The sequence below is a fragment of the Oppia nitens genome, unplaced genomic scaffold (genome assembly GCF_028296485.1).
Source record: "Oppia nitens isolate AA-2021 unplaced genomic scaffold, nextdenovo-longstitch-racon4-pilon3 scaffold29_pilon_pilon_pilon, whole genome shotgun sequence".
In the NCBI taxonomy this organism is placed as follows: domain Eukaryota; kingdom Metazoa; phylum Arthropoda; class Arachnida; order Sarcoptiformes; family Oppiidae; genus Oppia; species Oppia nitens.
Window position 1 is genome coordinate 780,289 of NW_026533209.1, and position 24,904 is coordinate 805,192.

General features: G+C 30.1%; 4 protein-coding genes across 4 annotated transcripts in view; 3 read left to right on the top strand and 1 right to left on the bottom strand.

The window, feature by feature from the left end:
• LOC128954728 (probable WRKY transcription factor protein 1) overlaps window positions 1–10,000 on the top strand; it is a 32,582-nt gene extending 22,582 nt beyond the window's left edge. The window contains exon 7 of the mRNA XM_054300325.1: window positions 7,685–10,000. Within this exon, the coding sequence (XP_054156300.1) occupies window positions 7,685–10,000 (2,316 nt within the window). The remainder of the gene's footprint in view (window positions 1–7,684) is intronic.
• A 1,399-nt stretch (window positions 10,001–11,399) lies between these two features.
• Window positions 11,400–13,372, bottom strand: LOC128954845 (acetyl-CoA acetyltransferase, mitochondrial-like). Its single transcript, XM_054300447.1, has 4 exons — window positions 13,301–13,372; window positions 12,349–13,233; window positions 11,747–11,904; window positions 11,400–11,663 (listed from the first exon to the last, which is right to left on the bottom strand). Exons 1-4 carry the CDS (start codon window positions 13,316–13,318, stop codon window positions 11,543–11,545), a joined length of 1,182 nt encoding a protein of 393 aa, XP_054156422.1. The 5' UTR covers window positions 13,319–13,372; the 3' UTR covers window positions 11,400–11,542.
• A 2,644-nt stretch (window positions 13,373–16,016) lies between these two features.
• Window positions 16,017–16,663, top strand: LOC128954856 (uncharacterized protein DDB_G0272718-like). The gene is made up of 2 exons (XM_054300458.1): window positions 16,017–16,067; window positions 16,167–16,663. Exon 2 carries the CDS (start codon window positions 16,196–16,198, stop codon window positions 16,613–16,615), a length of 420 nt encoding a protein of 139 aa, XP_054156433.1. The 5' UTR covers window positions 16,017–16,067; window positions 16,167–16,195; the 3' UTR covers window positions 16,616–16,663.
• A 1,645-nt stretch (window positions 16,664–18,308) lies between these two features.
• Window positions 18,309–19,943, top strand: LOC128954844 (acetyl-CoA acetyltransferase A, mitochondrial-like). Its single transcript, XM_054300446.1, has 4 exons — window positions 18,309–18,395; window positions 18,492–19,376; window positions 19,479–19,642; window positions 19,733–19,943. Exons 1-4 carry the CDS (start codon window positions 18,381–18,383, stop codon window positions 19,851–19,853), a joined length of 1,185 nt encoding a protein of 394 aa, XP_054156421.1. The 5' UTR covers window positions 18,309–18,380; the 3' UTR covers window positions 19,854–19,943.
• Window positions 19,944–24,904: the final 4,961 nt, after the last annotated feature.

A 24,904-nucleotide genomic window follows, 5' to 3' on the forward strand; every position in this document is an offset into this window, starting at 1 on the left:
TTAATTAATTTTGTAATTTTATATAATAATAATTTTATATGATTATTATCTTTGTTTTTTTTTTTGGAAAAAATTATAAATCTCGCTAGCTGAATATATTTCATAATCGTGAAATTATAATTATAAATATATTTTTATTATAATATTTATTTTGATTTTTTTTGTGACTCTATTTGTTGTAAATTATTTTACATTATAAATGTTTCACACAATTATTGAATACTATAATTTATTAAACATTATTATTATTAAATATAGACTGTATCATTAAATAAATAAATACAGTTATAAACAGTATGTAATAGTTTTTTTATAACTCACTGATATCATGATTAACATTAATATTAATACCAGTATAATAAGTTAGATACAATTTTTTTTTTGAAAAATATAATATACAGTATATATATATTATAAGATATATAGATATTTATGATTTCATTTTTTCTCATTGATATTAAAGAGATAATTAAAATGAAATTATGTAATAATTATATAATTAATAGCCAAACATAAGAGAGAGAGAGAGAGAGAGAGAGAGAGAGAGAGAGAGAGAGAGAGAGAGAGAGAGAGATTCAAAAACAATCCGGTTTTCATGTAATAACTTTTTAAGAAAAAATGTAATGATTATCATATGATGATTATTATAATGGTATAAGTATTTAGAAATAATAATAATAATAATAATACTAATAATTTTAGTACAATAATTATATTATACCACTATTAAAATGACAATTAATAATATTATTATAATTATAATACTGGAATTATAGCTAAATGTTTTTAATATACAGTACATACATGGTATTAACATAACATAAGTGATAAGTAATTATATTAAAATATTATATATACAGTATCATCATATATTAATACTTTATATACTGTATACTACATAATGATATTAATTTTAAGTATATGTAAAACAATTTATGTAATACAATATACTGTATAGTACTGTAATATTATTGAAGATAATATTAAATAATTTACATTAATTGTCGGCGTTGTTAATTAACAACAAAATGTCAATAAACTTACTTGAAAATAGCAAATTTTTTATATATAAAAAAATATATGTCAGATAGTGGGGTTGGTATCCGACAATAGTTATAGATATTATTATTAAATAATTGCAGTCGATTTAATTGAGTTAAAAATAATAACTTTATTTGTTGAATATTTAAAATGAAAAATACATTGAATGATAAAATAGTTTGAGTATAACTTTCAATACTCATGAGAGACAATCACATACAGTATAGAGTGATACAGGGCTTATATACCCATTTTATGATATGCACTGTACAGTATATTTATAGTGACCACTGTCCATGTGTACCCTGAGGTCAACACTGACCCTGGATATCTGGGCATCAGTGTGCACCTGGTGTCGGTGTGTTTGTCGGTATATTTGTAGTTAGTTTTTATTGGTATACAATAGTTTATTTTAAGTGTATATTGAATATTGTTTGTATGATATGTGTGGGAAAATATAAATATACAGTATTTGTTAAAAATATTTGTTAATTAAAATAAGAAAAATGTTTGATTAAATGCAGTTTTATTGATCACCACTACATCCCCGTTCTTTATGATGACTGTCGGGACTAAATGGTCTGAGTTTAGAGATATGGTATGTATCAGATGTCGTACCCTTTTTGTCAATTTCAATAATGTATGATATGTTTGACAATCGTTTTACCACTTTGAACGGTCCATGCATTATAGGGTCTAATTTTTTTCTAGAAATGTTATTTTTATAATCTACTAAAACATAATCGTTTTCATTTAATACAATAGGATTATGACTTTTATCATAATATGATTTATTAATTGCATGACATTTATTTGAGTTTTCAAAAGCTATATCTCTAGCCTTATCTATGCTAATATCTGACCCATACATGTATTGTTCAAATGGCTTAACACCAAAAAGTAAAAAATTAGGCGAAAATTTTGTTACATTATGTATTGTATTGTTGTATTCAGTGTTACAATCAGTTAAAAGTTTTGGCCAACAAATGTTTTGTTTGTTATCATTTATTTTGCACCTAAGTCTAGTAACCATTGTTTGGTTAGCTCTCTCACACAACCCGTTAGATTGTGGACAGTTAGCTGTTATAAACATGATTTTAATATTGTTTTTAGTTAAATAATTACAAAATTCAGTAGATTTGATGCCTGTATAGCGATCAGCCAAAACTAGTTTAGGTTTTTGTGTTTGTGAAACATTATTAATTAAGTTTATAAAATCTTTGGCATTTTGAGTACTTGAGGCCATTGTCCATATAAAACGAGTAAAATTATCTATTGCTAAGTGAATATAACATTTGCGAGAATTATAGCCATTGAACCCACCTATAGTGTCAATAGAGATAATATCAAACGGTTTGCGGGCCGGGCCTATCTGTGACAATGAACCTAGTTTAGTTTTTCTATTGATTTTGTTTGTTTGGCAAACTTTGCATTTGTCTATAAAAAGTTTAACTTTTTCATATATATTTTTGACATAATAAGCACTAGTGATTAATTGAACCATTTTGTGGGCACCTATATGTCCAAACATGTTATGACAATTAGTTAATAGTTTTTTAGTTATTGATTCGGGTATATAAATACGTTTCATATCTGCTGTTTGTCTTATTATGAGATTATTATCTAATATACAATGTTTGGGTAAATTATTTAAATAACATTTTTGTGTTTCAATGATATCTGTTATGTCAAGTATATCAACAAAATGTTTTGATTGTTTGTTAGATATTTCTAATAAATTGATATATTTTGTGTCTGTGTATATGTCTGTACCTTCAAGTACAGGGTTTCGGCTTAATAGGTCTGCACCAACATTATGTTTACCGGCTATGTATCGTATATCAGGGTTATATTGACCTATTCTGAGTGACCAATTGAATAGTCTAGTGGACGGCTTTTTTATTGAATTAAGCCAACGGAGAGGATTATGATCTGAATAAACAATAATTTTATTACCGTATAAATAGTAGTGCCAATAGTCTAGCGCTTGAATCAATGCTAAACACTCTAATTCAGAGATATTATAATTTTGTTGGTAATTAAGTAATTTGCGGGAAAAATATGCAATTGGATGTACTGTACCATCATTTTGTATTTGCTTGAGTACAGCACCGGTACCTGATTTGCTGGCGTCGGTATATAAAATACATTCCCTATTAGGATTATATATAGCTAGCACTGGTGTACTAATTAAATAATTTTTAATGTATTTGAATGCTATATCGCAATCATTACTCCATACAAATTGTGTATCTTTTTTAAGTAATTTATATAATGGTTCTAATGTTTTGTTAGCTTTAGGTATAAATTTATAATAAAAATTTATTTTACCTAAAAATGATTGTATTTGTTTTGTATTATTAGGTTTAGGGAAATTTTTTATTGCTATCAAATTATCATTAATTGGTGAATATTTATTTAATGTAATGTTATGTCCTAAATATTTTACCTGTTTTTCGGCAAATTTACATTTAGATAGCTTTAGTTTAATGTTTTCATATTTAAATGCATTGAATACTAATTCAATGTGTTTTAAATGTTCATCTATTGATTGTGAATAAATAATTATGTCATCCAAATAGTTTTGGGAAAAATTATTTAAATTATGTTTTTTCAGTATATTTGAAATAACTCTTTGAAATATCATCGGAGAGTTCCGGTATCCGAAAGGCATAGCTAACCACTCATAGTGTTGGTCTACCGTAACAAATGCTGTTTTGTGGACATCTTTTGGGTCAACCCTTAAATGCCAGAAACCGCTAGTTATGTCTAATGTCGTGAAATATTCGCAGTCCCTTAGTTTGTCTATGATATCCATAAACAGTGGGAACGGGAAGTTATCGGCAACTGTTAGCTTATTTAGCTTTCGATAATCAATTGTTAGCCTACTTTTGGTTCCCTCATCGCGTTTAAAGGCTAAAGTGATGGGAAAACTATATGGGGATACACTTTTCCTAATTAAACCCTTTTGTAATAGTTTTACAATTTGTTCATTAATTGTTTTTTGGTCGGCCGGTGAGCACCGGTATGCCCTCAAATTGATAGGTATTTGGCTCGTGAGCTCTATTTTACACATTTCGGTACTAATCATACCGATATCATACTTGTCTATTGAAAAAATATGTGTAAATTTATTTAATAAATTGTTTAATTTAAATGTTTGTTCATTACTTAAGTGATTTGAATTAAGCAATTCAAATGTGTTTATCTCATAACTTTTATTATTTGTATTTGAATAATTAGATAGTATTTCACTCTTAATTATTTTATTGTTTTTATAGTAATTTTGAAATATTTTCAAATTATCTGTTTGATTGAGATTAAATAATTGTATTAAATTTAATCCTATAACTAAACTATAGTTACAATTTTCAATTACATGTAAAATACATGTATGTGTTGTATAACCTATTGTTAAATCTATTTTTACGAGACCTAAGCAATTGCCTAAATTGCTAATAGTTTTAAAATTTATATTTTTATCAATAATAGTTAAATTTAATTTTTTAGCTAAATCGCTATTAATTATTGATATGTTAGCACCACAATCATATATTGCATAAAATATATTGTTATTAACTATTGTTAATATTTTGATTAGATTGTGATGCTTAGGCCTCTGTTTTAGTTTAAATTAATGGCATTGATATCATTTTCATGCATATCTATACCATTAGATTGAGATTCAAATGTATTGATTTGAGTGTTATTTGTTTTGTTTGGGTATTGTTTTGTTTTATTTCGGCAATCGTTGGCCCAATGATATCGGCCTTTGAAACCAAGTTTGTCACATATAAGACAAGGAGAGGGAGGTTTACGCTTAGGTTTGTCTGATTTTGAATCATACCGTGGTTTCGGGATCTGTTTGATCGGTACATTAGGTTTGTTAGTAGACTGAAACCGTTTGATATTATTTTCGGCTGTTTTTGCAATGCTATAAAACTCGACAAAAGTTTTTGGTTTAACTGCCGTGAAATACTCAACCATTTTTGGGTTTAGGTTGTGTACCATAAGTGGTATCATTTGGGATTCAGTGAGTTTAGCGGCAATACCTAACCTACGCTTGGCCTCAAAATACTCTTTAATACCAGAGTTTACATCATATTTTAGATTAACAAACTCTATGATCGGTTCAACTATTTCGACACCGAAACGAGCTATCATTTTACATTTAATTGTGTCATACATATCATTATTATTGTTTTCTATATACCAGTTAAGAGCGTCGTCTTCGAGATAGTTGCCCAATAGGACTGACTTCTCGGTGTCGGACCACTTGTAATGTGTGGCCAACATCTCAAGCCTCTTAAACCAGTTTTCTATAGTGACCTTATCGGCCGTACCCTTAAATACTTGTATTTTTGGCTTACTGTGTGATGTCTTGAAACGAGAGCTGTCGTATACTTCCGTATCGGTTGAGTCGTCGTCAACAATGGTATGTAACACTTGGGCGCCAACACTGTTGGATTGATGAGGTGTAGGACTGGGAGGTGTGCTGTTGTTGTGGTCCAACTCTTTCTCTGCCGGTGCCTGTGATGGTGCTCTCTGTGCTCGACGTCTGGTCCTCTTTGCCGTCATTTTTGATGTGATCGATGGATGGATTGATTTTTTTATTGTTGTTATGTTTGGCCAACTCTTCGGCCGCTTCACTCGCCAATTGCTTTGCGACTGGTATTAAAACTCGGAAAATATTACACTCAACTGTAGTTATTATTAAAACTGTTATTAATGCACACAAAATTAAAAATTTGTGATTCATTTAATTTTAGGATTACTATATCCTGCCGACTATATGTCAGATAGTGGGGTTGGTATCCGACAATAGTTATAGATATTATTATTAAATAATTGCAGTCGATTTAATTGAGTTAAAAATAATAACTTTATTTGTTGAATATTTAAAATGAAAAATACATTGAATGATAAAATAGTTTGAGTATAACTTTCAATACTCATGAGAGACAATCACATACAGTATAGAGTGATACAGGGCTTATATACCCATTTTATGATATGCACTGTACAGTATATTTATAGTGACCACTGTCCATGTGTACCCTGAGGTCAACACTGACCCTGGATATCTGGGCATCAGTGTGCACCTGGTGTCGGTGTGTTTGTCGGTATATTTGTAGTTAGTTTTTATTGGTATACAATAGTTTATTTTAAGTGTATATTGAATATTGTTTGTATGATATGTGTGGGAAAATATAAATATACAGTATTTGTTAAAAATATTTGTTAATTAAAATAAGAAAAATGTTTGATTAAATGCAGTTTTATTGATCACCACTACATATATACTTTCTTATTTTATTCCATTAAGATTATGATGAAACAACTTTTAACTAAATTTTAAAAAACACTTCAAAAAAAATTTTTTTCAGTATTTTAATAATTTGTGTTTTTATTTTTTGATGTAAATAATCATAAGTAAAACACCATTAAAATAAATATCTACAAAACTGAGAACTAATGTTTTCAAAAATAAATAATTAACATTTATTTTTGTTTTTGTTTTGGGCTTTTAATAAAAATTTTATTATTATTATTATTTAATATTAATGTAATTCAATTGATTATATGGTTGGTTCACTGCAATAGTTGTTTTAGAGGGGAGATATTCAACAACAAAAATATCCCAAAAATTAATTTTTACTATTTATTTATTTATTTACTTTTTTTTATTTACAATATTATCTAATTTATATTTTAAGAAATATAAAAAATAAAATTTATTGCAATTTGTTTTTCTCTAAATAAAGATTTTAATCTAAACTGATTATAATTTTTTATATATATACTTATATACAGTATATACTGTATATAATTTTATTTACATAGAGAGAGAAATAGATTAATTAATTTCAATTATCATATTATTTAGTGGATATCATATTTTTTTTGCTAATTTATATATAATTTTTGTGTCACACACACACACACATACATACATACACACACACACACACACACACACACAATCACTCACTCACTCACTCACTCACCACAGATAAAGTTTCTCATATTTATCATTAATTTTTTTGAGGGCAACTCTTTTTCTAATCAATTTTTATTAAATTATTATTAAAACAAATTGTTAACTTAAGGATTATTATATTATAATAATAATAAAAAAAAATAAATAATACAAACAATTTTTTAAATAACAGCATGTGAACTGGAACAAATGAGTATCATTAAAAAATATAAATATATAATAAAAATAAAATTATAAAACAAATAATATTAATAATTGTTTGTTGTAAATAATTAATTATTTTTAAAAAGCATAATAATAAAAATAATAATTGTTTGCTTAAATAATTAATTATCTTAATACATAATAATTTATAATATTAGTATAATTATTGAACTAAATATCTAAATTTAAAGTTAAGGTAATAAACAAAAAACAAATAAACATTTATATAATATAATACATTATATTTAATATTATTTATAGCTAATCTCATTTAGAAATTGTGTAACAATTATACTAAATACAGTATAATTTTGAAAAATTATTTTTTTTATAACTCATAGCTAATTATACTAATTATAATTAACATTATTAACTACTATTATTACTATTAGATAATTAATATTTATATTATTATTATTATTAATTATCACTAAATAGCAAGGAGAGACACCGATGAGCATATGTATCCGAAAAAGCTATACCGATGTCCAGGAGATTATCGCTAATCCTCCGCCCGTGAAGTTGCCGACGACACCGAACGGGTCGAAAAGCGGATCGAAAAAAGAGTTGCCGACAAAAAGTGCGGCCAAACGGGAAAAAGAGAGCTCTCAGGGCAGCAAAGACAGCGGCGAACTGAGACGACAGGAAAGGTTTAAGAAGACCCGATCGGGATCGAGCCGTTCGGTTCACTTTACCACCGATGGCGTGAAGACAACGCCAACGACGGCGACAACAAATGCCAAAAATAAGGACAAGAAAACGACATCGGCCACAAAACTGGTCGGTCAGTCGTGCGAATGGAGTCCATACGGCTGTCATATGCATCCGGATGTCAATGATTTTCCGAAACCCAAATTGAATACACTGCCAGCTGATCCGTTATCCAAAGGTGAACAATATTTTTTGGATTTAGCCGGCAATATACGTAAAGGACCGGTAGCCAAATCAAACAAATGCTATTGTCGGCCATTGATCAGCGATATGGAGAAGCGTATGGAAAAAGACAAACAAGAGCTGATCCAACACATTGACTACGCGCACGAAGATCTAACTGAAAAGATTTGTTCGCTCGAGAAGAAAACAGAGACACAGTTGGTGTCGCTGAACGAAGCCGTCCATCAGAAGCTGTCCAACGAAAAACATGAATGTACTGAACGACTGCATCGGACGGCGCTCAGGGAACGAATAGATAGTCAACGATTCCAGAGACTGCAGATGGAACAGCTTAAGGGTGAAGTAAAAACATGGTTGGCCTCGAAACTGGATCACCATCGGCGCAGTTTTAGTGAACACTTGGATAGGTATCGTGAAGTAGAGAACAGTCAGAATAGGCATCCCATGAACAGTGGTGGTGGTGGTAGTGGTGGCGGAGTCGGTGGTGTTGGCGGTCATCATCTTCAACAGCAAATGTATTGCAGTAATCATAATCTATCGTCGCGTGCATACCATTCCAGTTATCATAAGCATAATCATCATCAGAGTCTACATCCACAACATTTGTTAGAGCGCACCGGTAGTCATGTCAAAGTGCAAGCAGAAGTACATAATGTGCATCAACAAGATCACCAACAGCAACAACAATTGCAACAACAACAACAGCACCGACAGTCAGATTATCAAAGTTTTAGAGGTTTACAGAAATCCGGTGACAGTTTAAGCAATGGTGTGATTGATAGTCAACAACAACAACAACAACTAAAGATATTGAGATCTAAATCTGATATGTATTTAACTGGAAGACCGGCAGACAATGAATCAGACAGTGAAGAGGAGGACAGTAATGCTGAAGAAGAACAAGAAGAAGAAGTTGAAGATAACGATGAGATAAATGAATCGACTTCTAGTGTTACTGTCAGAGCTAACAACAATTATAACAACAACAACAACAATGACAATCATCAGTGCAGTGAACCGTCACATCATGAGATAACAGTGCCAAACGTAGACAGAGAAACAGTCAATAGTAATAATAATAATAATAATAGCAGTAGTAGTACTGTTGGAGATCATTATCATCATCAGCAGCAACAACGACAACCTGTTTACGGTATCGACGACATWGCCAATAGTGACTGTCCAATAATGGACAACAAACCTAAACAACCGTTAACCATACGGACCAGTACGGACACTATTAACGACGGCCATACAATATCAGARCTGAACAGCGCTACCAGTTCGCTGGAGATGACAGCCCATAAYAGCGGCAATKGTCAACAATTGCCATCAGATCCGGAAATGATCAGTGCCGACATCAATCTGTCGGCCGATCTGATGAAAGCGTTGCGCTGTAACGGGTCAGTGGCCAACAATCATACTGGCGAACACTCGGACTCGCCGTTCAACGATTCCGGTTATCGGACAAAGTTTTCGCCGTCGCCACGGGAACAACAGCTACAGCAGCAGACAACAGTGCACGGCTCGCCTATACAGCATGTCGTTCCTTATCAGCACAGGCATGTCAATCAACAACATCCACATCAGCAGCCAATGACATCATACCAGTCGATAGCTTATCATCAATCATCAGTCCATCAGCAGCAGCAACAACAACAACAACAGTACGGACGCGTTCAAGCTTACGATCCGCCAATAGGTCTGCCCACACAACACATACCAGTGCCGCACGTGAGAAGACTGACAACAACATCGACAAATCAATTAGCTTTTAACAACAACAACAACAGCAACGGAGGCACTGCTAATGGATATAATCAGCGGTCATATAGTGGGCCCAACTCTAGTTTGGTGTGAATATATATATAAATGATTTTATTATCAATATTATCAATAAGTAATATATTAATAATAAATGTTTGCTAATATGGTATTAAAAAAATAGTAAAAATAAGGTAAACTGATTAATACATATCACATGTTATCATCAAAAATAAAAAATTAACTAAATCTATGAATAAATTGTCATATTTTTAATGAATTCATTTATAAGGTAAAAATTGTTGAAAATTATTTTTAGTTTTGAGATAATAATAATAAATATGTATAAAAAATTGTTTAATATATGTATAGATAGATAGAGACAAAAAAAAAGAGTAGAGATAACTATATTTTGTTTTAATTGAAAATATTTGTATTTAATTTTTTATTATTAAAATATATTTATATAAATGTATAAATAATATAAGAGAGAGAATATATTAATATATAATTTTTCTGTAATTTAAAATCATTATAAATTAAAATTATTATTATTATTATWTTATAATATTTGTAATAAAATATATTTTTTGAGTGTATGTTTGTTTGTTTGTTAAACTTAAATTAAACTCTAATTAATAAATAAAACTATAAATTATTGATCGTTTTTTTTGTTGATTTAAATTATATTTAAGTAAACTATAATGTAATTGACTCAATAATTTTGTTTATTAAAAAAATACAAGAATTTAATTATTTAAATTAATAATTATTTTTAAAACTATATTATTATATTAATAATTTATGTTTATTTAAATAGTTTTTTTTCTTAATAGTGTATTATTAGTATACAAATAATACAAATTGATTCATATGTGAATGTTAACATTAAATAAGCAAGATAATTTTTAAATAAATATATTTTATATAGTTGAACTTATCTACAGTAGTTTATTTAATGTTAACTTATATTAATATATCACTATGAGTCAATTTGCCACAATTGGATTAGTTGTATGATTATTAGTAATTAAATTATAATACAATATTAATTTTTAAAACATAGATTATAAATAAATATTTAAAATTAAATTATTATTATTTTTACATACAGTACCGGTAGTTTATTTACATAGTAGTATAACATAGTTATCATTATAAAATGATAAAAATAATTAAAGGCCTATTTAAAAACAATTTATTTAATTTTTTGACTGATAATTAGTTTTTAGTTATCTAATATTATAAAAAACAATATTATTCATTTATTTAATAATTTTTTACTAAATGTAATGGTAATTTAATTAATATGACAACAAAATAGTAACACAACAACAAATTTTATACCAATAAAAAAATAATTCAATTAAATAAAATAAAACATATGATTTGATTTTTTTAGTAAAAGTATATTTATTTTTTAAAAATATAAAAAAATAGTCAAACATTTATTTAATATATAAAAAACACTAGAAAATTGTATAACAATAACCATGAGATTTAACCCTTTAATATATTAAAAAACAATATAACTGTCCTCTTAATTATATAAATATATTGCATATATCGAGAACTTAGGCACTAATTTTTCAAAATGGACTCCTTTATGGTGGTTGGGGTGGGCTAGGGGTGGGTTTATTATAGCTTCTGTACCAACAGAGCTGACGCACCGCCACCGCCGTTACATATGGCGGCCATACCGTACTCACTGGGCTTGAGATGTAGCGCCAAATGGTTGACAATACGAGCACCGGAACAGCTATTTGGTAAAGACATAGAGGATGTTAATTATGGATTGTCTGTAATAAACGGTTGTTCACATATATACACATATATACTGACCCTAACGGATGTCCTAATCCAACGGCACCGCCATTGGGATTAACCTTTTCCGGGTTCAACTCCAGGTGCTTGATGTTGGCCAAGCCGACTGCGCTGAACGCTTCATTGAACTCCCAGTGAGCGATCTGTGATTTGTCCAGACCTGCCTTTTCTAATACCTGAGCCATCAATGCCGACAATCAATCAATCAAACAAACATACAAACAGAGAAACACAAAAACAATTATTGTCAAAACCTATTTTACATATACTTACTAAACATATATMTAAATAAATTAGTTATTGAAATATTGAAAAAGTTAAACCCGAAAAAAGTTACAATAATTGTTAAGACCATCTATTAATTATAGCACCTGTAGTAACAAACAAATTCATGCTATAACCCATAGTTTAAGTCACTTTCACAACATATATAGTTGTTTTTTTATTATACCAGAACTTAATTACCATTCAATCCATCGATTAAGAGGACTGAATGAACTCAACTGTCTGGTGATAAAGAAAATAATAAAATAAAATWAACGGAAAATCCGTTTTTTTTATTTCACACACAAATAAATAGATTTTTTTAAAACTAAACTAAAAACAGGATTATACTGTACTTTTGGTACGGCATAGGCAGGTGCAATGCCAAAGTCTTCGGGCTGGACACCGGCATCGGCGTAGGCAATCACTTTGGCCAGCGGTTTGGCTCGAAATTTGGTTAAAGCTTTGGCCGACATCAATACACAGGCGGCCGCACCGTCGTTCAGTGAACTGGCATTGGCTGCCGTTATAGTACCCGTACCGTCCTTTTTGAATACCGGCGCCAAACTGGGAATCTTATCAAAGTTAACCTTCTTGTACTCTTCGTCTTCGATGACCGTAATGTCCGGTCGGCCGCGTTTGCCCGGTATGAGCACCGGTACGATCTCCTCTTTGAACAGTCCGGCCGAACGGGCGCAGCGCCGGTAGCTCTCTATGGCAAACTGGTCCTGTGCTTCACGGGTGACACCATATTTGGCAGCCAAGCCTTCGGTGCACAGACCCATATGAGTCTTACTGTAGGCATCGGTCAATCCGTCCAACACAATGCCATCGTTAAGGGTAATACCTCCGTAGGGGGTTTCGCCGCGTGTCTGATAGTACGGTGCATTGGACATGGATTCCATACCGCCGGCTACCACCACATCGGTGTCGCCCAATCTGATAGACTGTGCGGCCAACATAATGGCTTTCATACCCGATGCACAAACCTTGTTGACATTGGTACAGGGTACAGTTACAGGTATGGCTGCACCCAGCGATGCCTGTCGGGCCGGATTCTGGCCAACACCGGCCGACAGTACGTTTCCGTAGTAGACTTCGTCGACATCGGCACCGTTAATGCCGGCCCTTTCCAGTGCACCCTTTATGGCAATTGAGCCCAATTGTGGGGCTGACAGTGGTGTCAACGATCCGCGATACGAACCGATTGGCGTTCGGGCCACACTTACGATGAATACGGGCTATAGAAGAAAAATAAACGGTATTACAAATAAAAAGTTAAATTATTTATTAATAAAAAATAATTACCTCAGTATTTGATGACATGATTTGTTTTTCAATGTGTATATGTATTGAGAAAAAAATGAGACTCCAAACAACAAATGTGTTTTTAAAAAAAATAGTTTTTTTATTAATTAATTAATTAATTTTATTAATATTAAAATATAACTTTTTTTATATATYAATAAATAAATTACTTATTAAATTATTAAGTATSAAAAAAATGTCGCGTATTTCAGATTTTCGTATTAAGTATTAATGTTGTGTAAGTGTTATCAAATACTTGAGAATTATGATAATAAATATGATATTATTTTTGTTATAACAAAATAAGTTATTATTATTATAATTATTTATTTTAAAAATAATTATAATAAATATTAATAAATTACTAAATTTATACTGAGTATATATTTATTATTTTTTTCATTTATTCAACATAAGCGGAAATACAGTATTATAAGTATATAACTAACTAATAATTTACAAAATCAGTGGTTTTTTTTGAACAATAAATTTAAATATTTAAAAAAAATAAAATAATAATAATTGGTTGACTTTCCTTACTTATACTAACCACACAACTATTATTATTAATAATATTAATAATTACTAACTAACTCATCATATATTCACACAATATAAAAGTATATATATATATTTTTTTGGTGTCAAATATACAGTAATTTATTACTGGATATATGGAAATGTATTTATAGTTATAAAATATAATATAATGGCAAATATTGCCGATGTCACCAAAAAATATTATTTTATGTTATTTTTTTTAAAAAAAAAACTTGTTTTTTAATTAATTATTATTCAATTTTATGTCATTTTATTATTATGAATCTATTTATTATTTATTATTATATATAAAACTAAAATACAACAATTAGCTGTCGAAAGTGTGTTTGAAATTTGAACTTTGAATACACTTTTTAAAAATAAAATATTTTTATTTTTAAAAAACTGTACACCTTTTTTTAAAAAAATAAAATGTGTAAACAACAAAATCAACGTGTACAATTTTACTATAACATCATAATACAAGCTAGCATAGTTACAATATCACTTAATATCACTTTGTATATACTAAATAAAATTAATTAAATAAATTTTAACATAGGTCATCTATTATTAAAAAACAAATATTAAATAGAAATTTAATAAACTAACAACAAAAACATTATCATGCACATTTTTTTTAGTTTTCTAGACAATAATAAATTATAAATAAGTAAATATAAATATATAATGTATGTGTATATATAAATTATTTTGCTTGTATATATATATACAGGTTTATTTTTGGGTGACCTTGGGTTTTTTTGTCAATGTGTTTGTGTAATATATTTTATGGTATATTGGGGAAAATTTCCCCAAAAACTACAATTATTATTATTACATTGCCAGTGTAATTTCCCTAAATAAAACTGATTATACTGTATATTACAAATAAAATTTATGCACATTTTTTAAACGTTACGACATCTAGCTTTTAAATTATTTCAAAACATTGAAATATTAATATATTTAGTTTATTTAATAAAATTATCAACTTTTTAACATGTTCAATTAATTAATTAAAAATAATTCAATAAAAAACAAATTACTATTTTTTATTATTTAAAAAAACATAATAATTAGTTTACATTAATATTTTTTTTAGTTGACTATTAATTATAATTGATTATATTATTTTTACAAAATATTATTATGTTTATGAATTTAAATGTTGTAAATAATAAATTTACTGTATATAAAAAATATATATATAAAGTTATATCAATAAATAATTGCAACAAAAACTATATATTTATTAACAATTTGATTTAATTATTATTATTTTTAATGAATTTAATAGTAAAAATCGTAGATTTATAATAATACTAAACTATTTATTTAATATCATATTTATATATTTAATATAATAAAAATCTATTATATTATTTGTTATAGGTATAATATATAATATATAAATTTTTATACAAATATTCTTATTAATTACAACAAAATATTTCATAATATAATTTATATAACAATTTCATTATTATTATAATTATTACATTAGATTTTTTTTTAATTTGTTGTTGTTGTAATTACTATAAATAAACACAATTATAGATATATTTATATCAATAAATAAAATAAATTAACACAATTTAGTACATTATGTAAAAAATATTGAAATATTAATTTCACTGTTTTATTATTATTATTATTAATGCATAAAACGACAGTGCAATCTGTTTATGTAATATTATTAAGTAATGGTATATTTACTTATATATATTATAATAATATTTATTTTTATATTAATTAAATAACATAACATATAAAATTACATGTCATAATAGTATAGTTATCATATTATTTTTTAAAAAATAAACTATTGCAATGGTATTACAAATTACATAAGCAGCCTCGGGTCGATTTGGAGATAGGCTTTCCTATCATTTGTACAGTCATACTATTAATAGTATTTCATATTAATGATAAGTGAACACAATGTACCCGTGCGATAATATGATACAGTACATGTATACTGTATATAATATGTTCAATGCACTCAACACACATACAGGTGCAATGTGTGTTCATTTTGCTACCAACAAAATATAAATACCGGTGCTCTCTCTCTCTATCATCAATTCATATATCAAACATACTGTCTTGACTTAAAAAACTTTTTTTTTAGAAAATAATTTCATAAATTTATCCAACAAATTGTGTGTAAAAATTTCAATTTATTAATTATTTTATTAATTTTATTGACAATTGACAAAAAAAGGTTAGTAATATCATTATATAAATAAAATTATTTCTGATTTTTTCACATAATTTTTTTTTTTGGATTAAATTATTAACTTTTAAATGTTTGTTTGAACAGTGAGTTGATAATCAAACATTCAATCAACAATGGATAACAAACTGGACGACGACAACAGTCTCAAACCTACCGATGCCGATAACCGAGACAATCATCGCGGATGTCATCGCTGGTTTCACGATCATCACCATCATTGGGACAGACACCACTGGTACGGTGGCCATCACGGACACCACGGACAACAATGGTTTTATGGACCTACAGTTTATGTACTACCATCACACGAAGATCCCCGATTTCATAAACACTGCAGGTGGTCGTCTCAGCGATACGGCTATCCCGGACAACCAATGTTTGGTCCGATGAAACCGACCTATATASTAGCCGGCGAACAATGGCCAATGGACAACAGTGGCCGTCATCATGGTTGTCATTCCCGGTTTTACGGCGGACATCATAACCGAAATCATGGCCGCGAATGGGGATTCGGGTTTAATGATATGCCATAACTTATTGATTTTATTAAAAATCTAATTATGAGTTTTTTACTATTACTTATTAACAAACAATTGTTTAATTAATTTTCTAATTAATATTGTGATGTAATAATTTGTTTTTTTTTATTGAAACAAACTTATATGTCATTTAAGTTACTCTACATTTATCTGTATTTGTAATATTATATACTATATTATGAAATAAAAATTTATATATATTATTTTTATTTGCTTTAATATCGAGTATTTTATGCTACCGTAACACACACACACACACATTATGTACGTGTTGGTACTGTAAACGCGCGTGAAATAAATTATATAACAATATTAATGGTAGAAAATTCAAATTTATAATTATTTTTGTTTGTTTGTTATTTACTTAATAGTTAACAAACGTTAACTATCATTATATATATACTTTATATTAAAGGGACTGTTATTTTTGACATAATCTAACACTAGACCTACTAAACCTAATCAAATCGGTTATTATTGTTTTTTTGTTATCACATTTACTTCACATTCATTCATATATATGACACACAATCGGGTGACCAGAACGGCGTCCAACACGTCATCAGCTAAAAAATCGGTGGCTGTCCTTAAACGATGGTTACGCCGCAAACCGTTAGTTTCCGTACTAATCGGTGTAGTTATAGGCGCCGGCTTAGTAGTTGTGGCCAACAAAGTTAACGGATCCAAGTCGATTGTTGAACTAAAACAGTCATATCATCGGTACCCATATTAGTTCAACACATTAGCCGACACCAGCCAATACATTCACAATCAAATTTTTAAAAAAAAACTACCAGTGCTTAATTGGATAAGCAAAATTTTATGTAATACTTATTCAATAAAAAACAATATTTTTAAACAAAAATTTTATTGATATTTACATTATTTTTTTTGTAAATGAATAAACATATAATCTATAAGGTTTAGTATATCAACTAAACTGTTAGTACATTAGCTCTCAATATCTTTTATTTAATTATAATTTACATTTAAATATAATAAACTTTTTTTTAATACTCTAATATTATAATATCAGTTGTGTATTAAACTTTATGAAATAAAATCATATATCAAACAAAAATGTTAATTAAATTGAATTTTTAGTAAAAAATTATTTATTTATTTTATCTATGATTTTATGATCTCATATAGTGTGACACAATATTATTAAAGTATTAGAGTATTAAATAAAAGTTTAGTATATTTAATAAATTAAAATTAAATAAAGATATTGAGAGCTAATGTACTAACGGTTAGTACAGTAGATATACTAACCTTATACATGTTAGATATCAATGCCAAACCATCATTTGCAGCACCGTTATATGTATTAAAAATGTTTATACAGTACAACAAAAATGATTTATTAAACAAATTATTTTAATATAACTATCAGAGAAGCATTAAAAACAATTAATAAATTTAATTTTTTAAATTTTAAATAACTTTAGTTTGCATAGTAGTTTGCATAGTCAAAAATCAATGTTTTTTTAAATTATTACATACACTTTACCTTGGTGATTCTACTGTAGTTTACTTGTCAAATATGTAATCTTATCTATATTTATCAATTTAGACTAATCAAAATAATTTTAATTTAAACAAAATACTATATAAACTGATTTTTTTAATACTGTCATAAAATTATGAAACTAAGTGTTTATGTAATTAATTAATTACAAACACATAATTTGTTGTGTTTTATAATATATTTAAAATTATAAATTAATACAAAAAATATAATTAATAAATACAAACAATGTCTACATTAAATGTATTTACTTTTTAATATTAAATAACTTATAAGTTTTTTTTTAATAAAATATGCTTAATATAACCTACCTGTCCACTCATTTTTTCAAATAATTAGGACGTTTTCATCGTATCCTATGCCCGGACACCGATCGGATCGTTTCAAGGCTTACTGTCCACACTGACTGCTCCTCAATTGGGTTCATTGGCCATTAAGGGAGCACTGGAAAGGGCTGGTATTACTGGTACTGATGTCGATGAGGTGTACTTTGGCAATGCACTACAGGCTGGTCTGGGTCAGGCACCGGCCCGCCAGTCGGCACTGGGAGCCGGCATATCGAACACCACTCCCTGTACCACTGTTAACAAGATGTGTTCATCAAGTACTAAAGCCATCATAATTGCCGCACAGACCATACAGTGCGGCGCCAACGATGTTGTGGTCGCTGGTGGTACCGAATCCATGTCCAGAGCACCCTATTATCTGGATCGGGGACAAACACCGTACGGTGGCGTCACACTCAACGACAGTATAGCAACCGATGGACTATTGGATGTCTACACACAGTTGTCGATGGGTTTGTGCGCCGAAAGTCTGGCCAAAAAGTTTCATATCAGCCGCGAGGATAGCGACCAACACGCTATTGACAGCTATCAGCGCAGTATTAGTTCATCGGAAAGCGGCTTATATGCCAAAGAGTTAGTACCAGTGACCGTACCGGGAGTTAAAGGTCGACCCGACACTATTGTCCAATCGGATGAAGAGCTAACGCGAGTTATTTTTGACAAAATTCCTACATTGAAGCCAGCGTTCAGTGATAACGGTGTCATTACAGCGGCAACTACTGGTGCCTTTAGCGACGCCGGTGCAGCACTGGTACTAATGTCGGCCAAAGCTGTCGAAAAGTTTGGCGTCCAACCGTTGGCTAAAATAGTGGCCACAAGCGATGCCGGCGTCGATCCTATTGACTTTGGACTGGCGCCTACCTATGCTGTTCAAAAGGTTTGTCCAATTTAAAAAAAAAATCTATGTATCACTTCAACAAAACAAAAAAAAAATAATCAATCAATTATTTTACGGTATATAATGTGTGTATATATATAGCTTTTAAAAAGCGCTGGTATTAGCCGGGAACAGGTGGCACACTATGAACTAAACGAACCGTTTGCCTGTGTAGGATTGTCCAATATAAGAGCATTGGGATTGGCTAATGATATTCACAAAATTAATCCAAACGGCGGATCGGTAGCACTGGGACATCCGTTAGGGTAAGTCATTAATAATTAAACTTTTTAAAAAAATAATACTATAAAACTAACCCGTGCATTTTATTTTGTTGGTCGATTTATCCGATATAGGTTTTCCGGTGCCCGTATTGTTGGCCATTTGGCCATGAATCTCGGTGACCATGAATACGGTGTGGCCTCAACGTGCAACGGTGGCGGCGGTGCATCGGCACTGTTACTACAAAAAGTTTAATACTAATACAAAATGTTATTATTATACAGTATATTGATTGATAGATTAATTAATTATTTTTTTTTAAAAAAAAGTATAATAAAACCACTATTTTTATTACATATAAAAATCAAATAAATAAAACAACAACAAAAAAATCTGTTGTTACACTACCTGTTCTCTCAAATTGATAACCCGATCTACTGTATCGATATGCGATATACTATTACAATAAACTACCTGTTCTCTCTTCTCAATACGAGTGCAAATGCAATGGCCAACATAATAAGCATACCGGTTACGGCAGCGACCATACGACGGCTGTTTGACGATAGTCTTCTGTTTCGCTGATTGGGCGGATACAGCGACTCCAGTCGGGAATTACTGTCGGCTGCGTCACGTGACTCCCATTGGTTCACCATTTGACCGACATTTTTGCCCTCATTGGCCAATAGCTGTAGCAACGACTCGAGCTCTCTGTCCTGAACTGTTTTTATGTGATCCCAGCGAATGCGTGGCCGACTGCGTGCCATCGCCCGTGTTCCGCGAGTTAGCTGACGATTTGATTGTGTAGACAACGGTGATGGCGGCGTCGGTGGTCGATACGGTTGTATTGCCCATGAACTGGTTGGCGATCGACCAGAAATATCGGCACCTGTACTGAGTGCTGACTGTTTCCACATTGCCGATGGTTGACCACTGGACCGAATTGGTGCCGAAACTGTCCGCGATTGTTGTCCCGAACGGGTCAGTACTGATGGTTTGCGCAGCGGTTGTAGTGACTTACGTGGTCTGCTTCGGGATTCCCATTGTCTGACCATTTTGTTGGTACTCATACCCTGTTCGCTCAGTGTACGTTTCAACGAACCAATCTCCCGGTCCTGTACTGTCTCGATGTGACCCATACGGATCACTGGCCGACTACGCGATTGTGTTGGCCACGGTGTTGATGGTCGACCAGAAACGCCAACCGACTGTTGACTATTACTTGAAACTGTTTGGTAGCTACTAGTGGTTGGCAGCGCTAGAGATGCGGAAACCGGCAATTGACTCTTACGGATAAGCAGTGATGGCGTACCTACCGTCGATCGACGGGATGGTAGAGTACCGATTGTGCTTCTTCTGTTGCTGCTCCGTGACTCCCATTGTCTGGCCATTTGACCAACATTTTTGCCTTCGTCGGCCATTAAACGTTTAAACGAATCGATCTCCCGGTCCTGTACTGTATCGATGTGACCCATTCGTATAAGCGGCGGACGAGGCGATCGTGTTGGCCAAGGAGTTGGCGGACGTCGTGCTCGTGACTGTCGCTTACCGGTAGTGCTGTTAGGTATGTCCTGATTGTTATCCATTTGTGTCTTTGTATGTATGTTTGTGTCTTAAATACTAGTGCTATCTAATCAATTGTTTTCAATATGTTTGTGGCTTTTTTTAATTTTTATTAAAAAATGTTTTTTTTGCAATTTATAAAAAATATCATATTATTAGGTATTGTATTAAAATTATTAAATTTGATACTTTTATATTTTGTTTTATACTATGTATGTATGTGTTTCATTATGAAACTTTCATAGTATGTCATAGTATGCCATATTTTGTCATATTATGTCATACTGTGTCATCCTATTGCATACTATGGCATAGTATGGCATAGTATGGCATATTATGGCATATTATGGCATATTATGGCATACTATCTCATAGTATGCCTTTCTATCGTTACTATTTTTTTTGAAAAAAATAATTTAACTATTAATAACTATTTATACTATAACTATTAGCGAATATATTAAATGTTTTATAATATATATACTGTATAAACAATTTTTGTTGTCTTGTTGTTTTGTGTTAAATTAAATGTTAACTATTTTTTAAAAAACATCAACTGTCCATCAGTACTGTATCTACATATTACTGATTTTTACTAAACTAAATAACTGTACTATAATTGCTTAATATGATAGATATTTTTTATTTGCTACTGTTGTTGTTGTTAGTTTTTTCTGGTCATTTAAATGCTATCCATATAATGCATATTTAAAATTGTATTAGGAGTAGCTATCTTTAGGTGGATTGTTTTTTTTTTAAACTATACACATCCCGTTCCCCTCCCTCCCGACTTCCCACCACTTGATGTTGTTGTTGCTGTTTGTGAACAAACAACAACAACAACAACAAAAACTGTGAATCAAAGCAAAAAGTCAAAGTCCCGTTCCGCTCGTAACTCTCTGATGTCGATCATATGGACGTAATCGACGCCCGGTTGGTAGCGGCCGGTCGGGTCGAAACGGTGAAAGAAGATACGAGGACTGTTTTGATCGCGCCGTTGCATCCATCGTATGCCATTGTTGGTAAAATCTCTTAGCTCTTCGACAAGCTCTTCGCCAACAAATGTCATCCAACCGAAAAGCAAAGTACCGCCAACAGCGACCATAGCAAAGGGATTGTAGTTTTGGTGGCCCAACAGAGACAGAAACGACGCCACTGTTGCCGAATTGGCCAACAGACCCGAGGTGTAGGCGACTTGACGGTAATGGGCACCGATATAGGCGAGCGGTCCGGATCGGTAGTCTCGTACAATGTCCGGATGCTGGAAACGTTGATTGCAAGTGGGACACGGGTTGTCCAGTGTGGCGATTATGGTCCGGACGACACAAGTATAGTGATAGAGACCGTTTTCCTCTTGACATCGACAGAATCGTTGGACAGGTTGCTCGCGGGTGTGGACTTCCAGACAGGCCACACAACGACGCTCATTGAACGGTGGTAACGGTGCATATGGTACTACTGGTCCCGACATAATGATTGATAGTATTAATAATTAGATGTTTCTATTGGATCTGTCAGAGCAGCTGTGATTTAAAAAGACTAAACAATTGTTTTTTTTTGAATTTTTTTTTTAAAATAATTTTTGTTTTGCTTTATTTTTAAAAATTTTAATTATTTTTTTAGTGTTAGTACTCAACTCTAAATAAATTTTTAAATAAAAAAATGCTGTAAAAAATTTAATACACAATTTATTTATTGATTTATTCAAATGTTTCAAACAATTTAGTTATTTTTCAGTAATTGATATCTAGTTTAAACATAAATCTCGAAAAATTTCATATTTACTTTTAGATCTTAAAAAAACTTATTATTAATTAGTATATATATATATCAACACAAACATAGTTTATGCAATTTTATATAATAGTTTTTCTAATCAATTTTGTTTTTTGTGGTTATTTTAAATTAAATTAGAATTTAGTTATTAAAAAAAATATTAAAAATTTAAATAAATAGATAGAAAATATTAGTTTGTTTTCAAAACTAATTTCAACTAAAAAAAAATAAACAGAAGTTTTTGTTGGCATTTCATTTTGAAAGTCAACCCCCAATAGTGTCGTCAATATTTAGGCCTACTTTTCACTCTCCATCTCCTGTTGTTGTTTTAAGTGCTGTCCATCCAGTGATTAGATGGTAACCACTGAGCTGTCATTGCTCTTACGTTTCAATGTCTTAGCCTATAATATAAACAATTTTGTTTTGTTTTACAAATTTAATTGATTTTATCAATAAATTGTTTAAAAAAAAGAAATTTATTTTTCTCTACATTTTTATCATTTTTGAGTTTTGATTTTTTTGAGTAACAAATTATTAGACAAATGACGATAACTATGACGACAATCACTGCTATAATGTAAGGCATATAACCTTTTTTTGTTGGTCGAGTCAGTTGTCGGGCTTAGGGTTGAATGGGTTTGTGTTGTTTGGATCCAAATATTTTGACAGTTAATGGCATACGGTTTGAGACTGTCTTTGGATTTGCACTAAAAAATACAATTATTGAAGAAAAAAAACAAACAAATATGAAATACAAAAAACTAATAATAAAACAGTTATTACTTTCGGTGACAGCGTTTGGTTCAATGGTGTCGAACAATATATGACCGGAACAGTTGTTACCGTAATCGGCGATACCATAGTCGACAATACCGTCGACCAGTGGCCAGAGATTGTCGGGTATATCGTCGATGAATTTTGGATACAAACACCCAAATTGTTTGCATTCATCGAAACTCATTATACTATTAGTCCAAATATAGATAAATATGACATCATTTTTTTATGTCTGTTCACTATTATAACATATTTGGTCAATTGGTGGGGAACGGGACTAAATAGGATAACATCTTTGATATTGTATTGTAAATGAGAGTAATATATATATATATTTTTGGAAATAACATCGGGTTTTGACAGTTGTGTTTTTGGATGGGCTATTAAATATAATTTATATATTTAATAGTATTACACATACAGACACACATACATACAACCACTCTCTCTCTCTCTCTCTCTCTCTCTCTCTCTCACGCACACACACACACACACACACACACACATACATACACACATACATACACAAACACACATACATACATACTTACAGTAATAGTATTACAATTTATACAATATAATTATTATATAAATAGCCATTATTGAGTAACTTTGTATTTTTGACGGTATATTTGATAACACCATTTGTCTTAACATTTGTTACATTACTATTGTCTAGTAATGTCACTACTGGTTCATTACTACTGTTTGTTGGAAACGATACTCTAACACATCAAATCTTTAAGTTATAAAATAAGTTAAAATTTATTATATAATTTATTTATTATCATTTTTTAATTAATTTTAATTTCAACTCAAATTAATCAACAACAAAAATTCATACATATACTTATAGTGTAACTGAAATATATAAATTTCATATTAGTAAAATACATTTTAGAAATTAAGTATCAATTATTAAACAAAAATTTTAATTATAAATTTTCATACAATAGACTGTCAATTATAATTTTAGTTTTATTTTTCAATAACTATATAAACTATTAATATTATAATACTATAATAATATTATAAGTTTATTATTATAGAAACTTTAGTATCAATAGTGATATTATAGAAATAATTTATATTATATAATATTATATAATATATTGATATCACGAGATTATTAACAATAATATAGAGTAAACTAAACGACAATTATTTTGTTTAATTCAAATTTCAATACT

What these genes read in the sequence shown, in the direction of transcription:
- LOC128954844 (XM_054300446.1), top strand. An exon ending in CTACCTATGCTGTTCAAAAG is followed by an intron (nt 19,377 to 19,478) that starts GTTTGTCCAATT and finishes GTATATATATAG; the next exon opens with CTTTTAAAAAGCGCTGGTAT. An exon ending in GCACTGGGACATCCGTTAGG is followed by an intron (nt 19,643 to 19,732) that starts GTAAGTCATTAA and finishes TATCCGATATAG; the next exon opens with GTTTTCCGGTGCCCGTATTG.
- LOC128954845 (XM_054300447.1), bottom strand. An exon ending in CTGCCTATGCCGTACCAAAA is followed by an intron (nt 11,905 to 12,348) that starts GTACAGTATAAT and finishes TTGATGGCTCAG; the next exon opens with GTATTAGAAAAGGCAGGTCT. An exon ending in GGATTAGGACATCCGTTAGG is followed by an intron (nt 11,664 to 11,746) that starts GTCAGTATATAT and finishes TTTACCAAATAG; the next exon opens with CTGTTCCGGTGCTCGTATTG.